This window comes from Varanus komodoensis, unplaced genomic scaffold (genome assembly GCF_004798865.1).
Source record: "Varanus komodoensis strain SLA01 unplaced genomic scaffold, ASM479886v1 scaffold7_3, whole genome shotgun sequence".
Taxonomy (NCBI): domain Eukaryota; kingdom Metazoa; phylum Chordata; class Lepidosauria; order Squamata; family Varanidae; genus Varanus; species Varanus komodoensis.
This window is the reverse complement of record NW_025336480.1, coordinates 17256048-17263307: the sequence shown is the minus strand read 5'-3', so window position 1 is coordinate 17263307 and position 7260 is coordinate 17256048. Positions and strand designations below refer to the sequence as shown.

At 42.1% G+C, this 7260-nt stretch overlaps 1 protein-coding gene across 1 annotated transcript; it reads left to right on the top strand.

Moving 5' to 3' along the window:
• The first annotated feature begins 495 nt into the window (after positions 1-495).
• Positions 496-6742, top strand: RPS14 (ribosomal protein S14). The gene is made up of 5 exons (XM_044454521.1): positions 496-539; positions 3341-3491; positions 4116-4277; positions 5878-5954; positions 6634-6742. The coding sequence occupies exons 2-5, from the start codon at positions 3343-3345 to the stop codon at positions 6699-6701; spliced, it is 456 nt and encodes a 151-aa protein (XP_044310456.1). The 5' UTR covers positions 496-539; positions 3341-3342; the 3' UTR covers positions 6702-6742.
• Positions 6743-7260: the final 518 nt, after the last annotated feature.

Genomic DNA, 7260 nt, shown 5'->3' with positions numbered 1-7260 from the left:
GTCCAGAAGCCCATTGCTCTGAGCAGCTCGCCAGCAAGTCACGTACATGCACAGCAACCATTTTTGAGCAGGGCGAGGCAGATCCCAGCCTCCATATTTACGGCGGGCCCTTCTACAAAGCTTAAAGATCGCCTCCTTGGCGAGCGCGTGAGAACTGTGATGTCAGCACAGACGTCCGACATCTTGAGGAAAAGCTCTCGCCGGGCAAATCGAGGAGAGCATAGAAATTCCTCCCTTCGACTTGGTGACTGCCGCCATCTTTAGTGAGGGCTTCCCGGCTTTCGGTCACATTCCTTGCGTGTGTGTGCATGTGTATCTCGCTCTGCTTTTCTTCCATCACTGGTCAGGCACTACAATCTCAGGTAACACGTCAACTTGTTTAAAAGAGACAACCAGCACCAGTATATCCCGTCCTCCCATTGAGGAAGTGACCCGCCTTTCTGAGGGGTATCGCTTCCGGGTGAGACAACGTGACCTCTGTCCCCGTGACGCCAGCCTCTTCCTTTCCGGTGGTGGCTGCCGCCTGTTGAGACGCTCGAGTAAGTGGCTGGGGGCAATTTCTATCCGCCGCCATCCGAGCGCGTCCGTCTCCCCCCACTTCTCTGTCCTCCTTCGGTGGGCTCTCCTGCCCCAAACGTGTGGAAAGGGCGCGGGAGGCAAGAGGGGGGTGCCCGGGTCTCTGCCTGGGGATCGGTGGGGTACAGAGGCTTCTGTCTCCTGGGGACGAGGCGCTCTTGGGTAAGGAAGCGCTGGTCGTTTGGGCTCGCCTCGTGGCACTCCATCCCGGTTAGGGTTTCTGGAGCGGCTTGCCTGCCGGTCTGACCCGCTTTCGGTGTTGTAGGCCTCAGCGCCCTTCTTAAAAATAGGGGATTTGAGACGGAAAGGTTTATCTCCCCGTTAGACCTGTGGCTGGGTTCGTTGTCCCATGTTTTACTCCTTTGTGAAGCGGAGAGTTTGGAGAGGACTCGGTTTTGTTTATAAACCGATTTGGCCCTGTGGCTTGGACATCCCGCATTTCTGATCCTTACCGGTTTTTTTTTTCCTGCTTAGAGTTGGTCTAGTAGGCTATCTGTTTCAGCTGGGTTCTCTTGTAATTAAAAATAAATATATATTTTCACATGTCTTGATGCCTGTTATGCTTGCAAGGCAGTAGTCCTGCACGTATTTGGGCTGCTTAGATCCTTTTGAAGGCGGGGACATATAAATAGTATAATTATTAAAATCGTAGTTTATATCTCTATCCTTAAATTTACACTTTTAAATGCTGGGCATTCTGCATCTGGAAATGTTAATGGAGACAAAATTTGCTTATTTTTTTCTCAAGCAAAAAATCTCACAGAAATTGGCAAAATGCGGAGTTTATAGTGTTTAGGTTATTTAGCATCATATTTATTAAAATAATGAATCCTTGTAATGAATTTACATAGTGTGTATGGGGGGGATTAGTGTCAGACCAGGCAAAAATGGGATGCTGATAATGGAAAAAGTTTGAAACAGACACAGACCTGTGAGTGCAGAAGGTGATAGATCTATATTCTTTTGCCCAGTCATGGGAATTTTTACCAGATGTGATTCTCCAACTATATGAGCTAGAGCTCTTGTTTAAAAACAATAATAAACATGAGGTGCTGTATTTGGTGCTCCAATCTCAAATCACTTGCTCTCTGGGCTTTTTATATATTCAGTATATCATTTGTTTATTCTTTGTACATTGAAGCCTGGAGTAGCCTGTCACAACAGGGGTGTCATGGTTGTAAGTTCTTCACACATGTACATACTCTTTGTTTAGAAGTAGTTATGGGAATGGTCTAAAATAGCCTGTGTTTTGGGTGGGTTGTCAACCACTCCCAAAAACCTACCTGTGGCTCAAATATTCAGAAAGGTGTGGCAGTCACCACAATTAGAAGCCTCAGAGGTAACTTCACCCATAGTGGCTTCTAGAGGGGAGTAGGTCAGCGTGTGCTACTTGTACTTGACTTTTCTGTGCAAGTATAGACCACCGCTGCAGGTGTGTAGCATCCAAAGATAGCTTTGATTAGGGGGCAGTATAGAAATGAAATCATTTTGTATTTTTCAAGCCTATTGGCTAATACAATTGGTGTAGGAGTAATGCATTTTGTTAGGATGCTGGATATTAAATAGAAATCTGCAGACCATTATTCAAGTGGAGTACCTTATGTTAATATATTTGGTTTAAGTATTCTTTGCTTCATTAAGACACAACTCAAAATATTTTGAAGAAGGTTTGGTGTGAATTAGCATGATTTTTGTTGTACTCAGGCGTTGGAGGTTGTCTGATGCTGTTCCTCTTTACAATAGTTAAAAATACTGCATTTGTCTTAATCAAGATTGAGGTCTTCATTCCCTATACAGGAAGTAAATGTCACTCAGTATTTTTCCTCAGGTACATAAGAGCTGAAGGTGTCTATATTGTTTCCACTAGTCTCTCTATAGCAGCAAAAGCTTTAGTAGAAGGGCTTTATTTGTATGTTTAGAATTTAGGATCTACACACTCTCTGAGTTGCCAGCCCCCAAATGATTTGACATTTCATTGTTGATTTTTCCTAGCATGTGATCTATACATTTTTAAGTACACGTGACAATGAAAAACATGAAAAGCAAGCAGCTTGCAGAGACTGCAGTATGATGTTCTGTGCTGTTCAGTTATCAGAATCATGTGTCTGCAGTTGGGCAGCATTCTTCCCACATGTGTATGGAAGGCTTTCTGGCAATACTAACAGGCAGTGCAGGTGTTCAGTGCATGCATCGCCTCATGCTCCTGGCTAGCTGAAGTCCTCCATCATCATCCACTCACCTTTTGATGCATTTCCACGTTTTCTTTACCAGAGAAGCAAAAAACCACCACAAGTGTTGCCGTTACTTCTTTCCTTTCTCTCTGTAGCTCAGTTCCTCTGCCCTTGCTATATGCAGGCAAGAGCAAGTCGCACATGAAAATAATATAATGCAGTCAATGCAGTGATCCTTATTTTCTTTGGCAAGGACAGGCTGAAGCGCTTCGAAGGGGACTGAATGCTGCGTCTTGGTTGTTGGGAGTGAGTAGCGAAGTACTGGTTAAGAGGGTTCTCCAGCCATGAGTGCCTGTACTGGCTATTAGGTCTTGAAAACAACCCCAATATAGAAGGGATTCTCTTAGATTCAGTGGCTGTAAACCAGCTTCATGTGGCCACATTTTAAAGCGGCTTACTTAGGTGAATTGGGTCTTCAGTATTTACTTCATCAGTGTGGTTTCTTAATTTAATAGAAGATTATAAATAGATCTGCTCCAAGATTAAGTACTTCTGGTTTTCAGCCTTCATAATTTGTTGCTTTTCTTCTACAGAAATGGCACCTCGCAAGGGTAAGGAAAAGAAGGAAGAACAGGTCATCAGCTTGGGACCACAGGTTGCTGAAGGCGAGAATGTGTTCGGGGTCTGCCACATCTTTGCTTCCTTCAATGACACTTTTGTCCACGTAACTGACCTCTCTGGCAAGTGAGTAGCTCATATTAATGGCTGCCTTCCTTACATGATTTTTTAAAAGTAGTAGTACATATGGAAATAGTTGGGATATGCAATATTAAGCATACCTAGATATTGGCATATATTTCTGCGCTTATCCAACACAGTGCTTATTGTGGCACCGGTATTGCAGGCAGAACCTAGATCAAGGATAAGAGCCAGAAACTGCAAAATGGCATAGGAGGCATTGCCTTGTTTAGCATCTAAACAAACACACTGGGCAACCACATGTTGGGATTACACGAGCAGAGCCACCTGGAGCCAGGGGTCAGGCTAGATGGCCCAGGAGGTCCCTTCTTACCTGCTTTGTTGCTATGTTTCTATCTTATAAGCTTGTTCAGCCATAGTAGAGTCATAAAAGACTTAGAAGATAGCTAAACATTGTGTATGGCACTGTCCTTTCTGCAAGGTTTTATAATGGTAACTCCAGTTGAGCAGGCAGTAAAATTGGGCATTGTTCTTCTATTTAGATGCAATTTTGCAAAGAAGCAAAATAAATTTCTGTTTATCAAATAACTGCATGTGCTTTATGTCCTAGGAAAATGAGATTAGGCACATATTCCTCCTCTAATGTATGGGTTTCTCTTATTTTCTTAGGGAAACAATTTGCCGGGTAACTGGTGGCATGAAAGTAAAGGCCGACAGAGACGAGTCTTCTCCTTATGCTGCTATGCTGGCTGCCCAGGATGTAGCTCAAAGATGCAAAGAGCTAGGCATCACTGCCCTTCACATCAAGCTGCGGGCTACTGGTGGGAATAGGTCCGTGTACTTCATTTCTTTCTCACACATACAAGTACCCGGGCAACTAGCAGAACCATGGCATGAGGCACTTCAGACTTTTTTCTTTTGTAGAGTAGGATTAAAACCAGTCAGCATCTACCTTGTTAACCATGTCACGAGGCATACCATAATGTGCTTCTGAGAGACTGGAAAATGTAAGCATTCTGGTAGCTTTATTCTGTAACCAGTGTTTGAGAATCTGCTTGCAGGAGCATTAACTTGGTTGCTAATGAAAGCATACATGAAAAGATATATGTGCCTGCCCGTAATGTGATTTTATAGCATCTTCTTATCTGATGGGAGTCCTGTATCGGCTATGATTTAGTTTGGATTCATAAGAGTTGATGAAAAATACTGCTGGTATTATGTAATAGGGGTCTTGAGTAGAAGCCAGTACAGCTGCTTACTAGTATCACTGCCTTAGAATAGTAGTTTAGCAACATTTGGGCATACATATAAGTGGATGCATTTCAGATGAAGGCAGATGTCTATGAAAATGGGCCTACAGCCAGAGACCGTAAAGAGGAAGGCCTTCTGAATTCTGAGTAGAACAGACTATAATGGAGATGAGAGCCAATGAGAAGGAGTAAGGAATGACTAGCGTATGTGGGGATAATTCCTAAAGGAGAGCAAATTTGCTTTAGTAGAATATCTAATACAGCTTCAAAACTCCTTATCTGTCAAGCAGTTCTCGGTAGTTTAAATGGATGAAAATACCACCTACAATTTCCAATCCAGTAAGGAAAAACCTGTGAAATTAGCTGGGAATGAGGCAGCTTTCATAACCCTGTAAGAGTCCTGCTGGATCAAGCCAAGAGTGCATCTAGTCCAGCACCATGCTAACAGTTGCAATGAATAAGCTTGAGCACAGGCTGCTGTTCCATCTTCTCCTGTTCCCCTGTGTACCTTGCTCACAGACAAGGCTTTGATCTGAGACAGTAGCCAAAACCCCCAGATCCTTATGCTCCCAGTAATGGTCTTTCTCGCCTCCTCACCCACCCAAATTAATGTCTAGAATAAGCATGTTTGAGAAACTTGCTTGATTCACGAATGAATGCAAATTTGTGCTTCCCAGTCCTGAACATGAACTAGAATTCATGTTGAAATTCATATTTTTCCAAAATTTGTACTGCAGTTCACAAAGGTCACACAAATGTTTATTTGGAAGTGTGCTCAAAAATGCTTCAGTGGAGAAATGTATCCAGTTGAAAAACTGCACACACACAAACATGTATAAACATTTTTGCAGTCCTTAGAAGAATGCATACAGTACAATGAATACAATGATTTGGTTGCAATAGGTCTTCTGTTGCCTTTTTTTCTTCTTGTTTGTAAGTTTTTAACTTTTGTTAACTGCCCAGTGAGCCTCAGCTATTTGGCCAGTATTACAATTAAATAAACACAGTTCAAAGCAGAAATGGTACAGAATGAATATGGGAGTTGAAAAATGAGAATCTGAGCAAAGTTGAACATGAGGGATTTGCCCATCCATTTTCTAGTGTCACCTGAACAGGTAATGGTACTTGTACATAACTCAGAATTGAGTTTGCAGATCAATGAAATCCTTTTTCCTTTGCAGAACAAAGACTCCTGGACCTGGAGCTCAGTCAGCCCTCAGGGCCTTAGCTCGATCTGGTATGAAGATTGGGCGCATTGGTGAGTTCTCTGTTGAAAATACGTTTTTCCAATGTATCTCCTGTATACCATGGCTCTTTCACAATGTTCCATCACTTCTACCTTGTCAAAGCTTGCTTTTAACCATTGAATTATTTTAACAAGTCTTCTTGTGGGATATATGTAAGGATGCTAAATATAAGACTACATATCAGGATGTTATGAACCAGTTAGGAGAACATTACAAACTAGGCTGCTCAAAATGAGGGAGACACTAGAAAAAAATGAGATCCATGTTCAGCTGTGTTTGGAAGCACTGGAGACCTGTCTCTCCTTGAAAGCCACATTGCAAGTTGTCAAGGCTTTGCCAAGCCGTTGTGTCTTCTGTTTCGATTAAGTTGAGAAAACTGTAAAACCTCTGCAAGCTTGTCTTGAACCTTCACATCCTCAGAAGCTCTAAATGGGAAGTATATGACAGGGTACTAGAGAGGGTTCTATCCCTAAAGGCAATCTAAAATCATTTGAAGTAGCAGTCTGTCTCATGAAGCTACAAGTAATTACATTCTTAATATTCTGAACACTAGCCATCTATATTTAAGGCATTTTTCATATGGTAGAAGTCTGGTGGACTCTAAGCTCTTGTGATTTATTTTGGGGCTTTTGTATGGGTGAAACTGGAAACCATTTCGCATTCAGAAACAGTGTATTTCTCTCTCCACAGAGGATGTCACCCCCATTCCTTCAGACAGTACCCGCAGGAAGGGCGGTCGCCGTGGTCGTCGTCTGTGAACAGTGGCTATTATCTTTCATCATTAAATCTTTCAAATAAACTTGTGTTCTCATTAGTTCTGTTACATGAGTTTATACACTGCTGGTGTCCTACAAAGTGTAACCTTGAGTTGCTTTTGGGCCTTTTCCCAATAATTACTTACATGAAAAACATTCTCTGTGGGGATTTTTTTCCTCTGTGTTACTAGCTCCCACAGGCATTTTTGCTGTGACACTTTTCTACTTTGGAGTTCCTTTTCTATAAAGTAACTATGCTACTTAATACAGCATAAAAACATCTTGTTACAGACTTATGAACAGTGCTTTCTATAGTGTAGCTTTGAAGTTGGAGAATAATGGTAATAGCTAAAAGTAGAAATGGAAGGCACCTACATTCCATATGAAGATTGGACTCATGTTTCCGTGGACTTCTACAGTACATCTCCCAACAAGCTTTTTTTTTTCTTTTCAGAAAGTATAGATGTCTTGGTTAACAATCTTGAACCAGCCTGATTTGCCCCACACAAATTGGCAATTTGTTAACAAAGATTTGAAAAACTACCCCAAAAAAGCATGTCTG

Excerpts from the sequence above, each read along its gene's own strand:
- RPS14 (XM_044454521.1), top strand. The coding sequence starts at position 3,343 with ATGGCACCTCGCAAGGGTAAGGAAAAGAAGGAAGAACAGGTCATCAGC. Across the intron at positions 3,492-4,115 it reads GTAACTGACCTCTCTGGCAA|GGAAACAATTTGCCGGGTAA; the intron begins GTGAGTAGCTCA and ends TTATTTTCTTAG. Across the intron at positions 5,955-6,633 it reads TATGAAGATTGGGCGCATTG|AGGATGTCACCCCCATTCCT; the intron begins GTGAGTTCTCTG and ends CTCTCTCCACAG.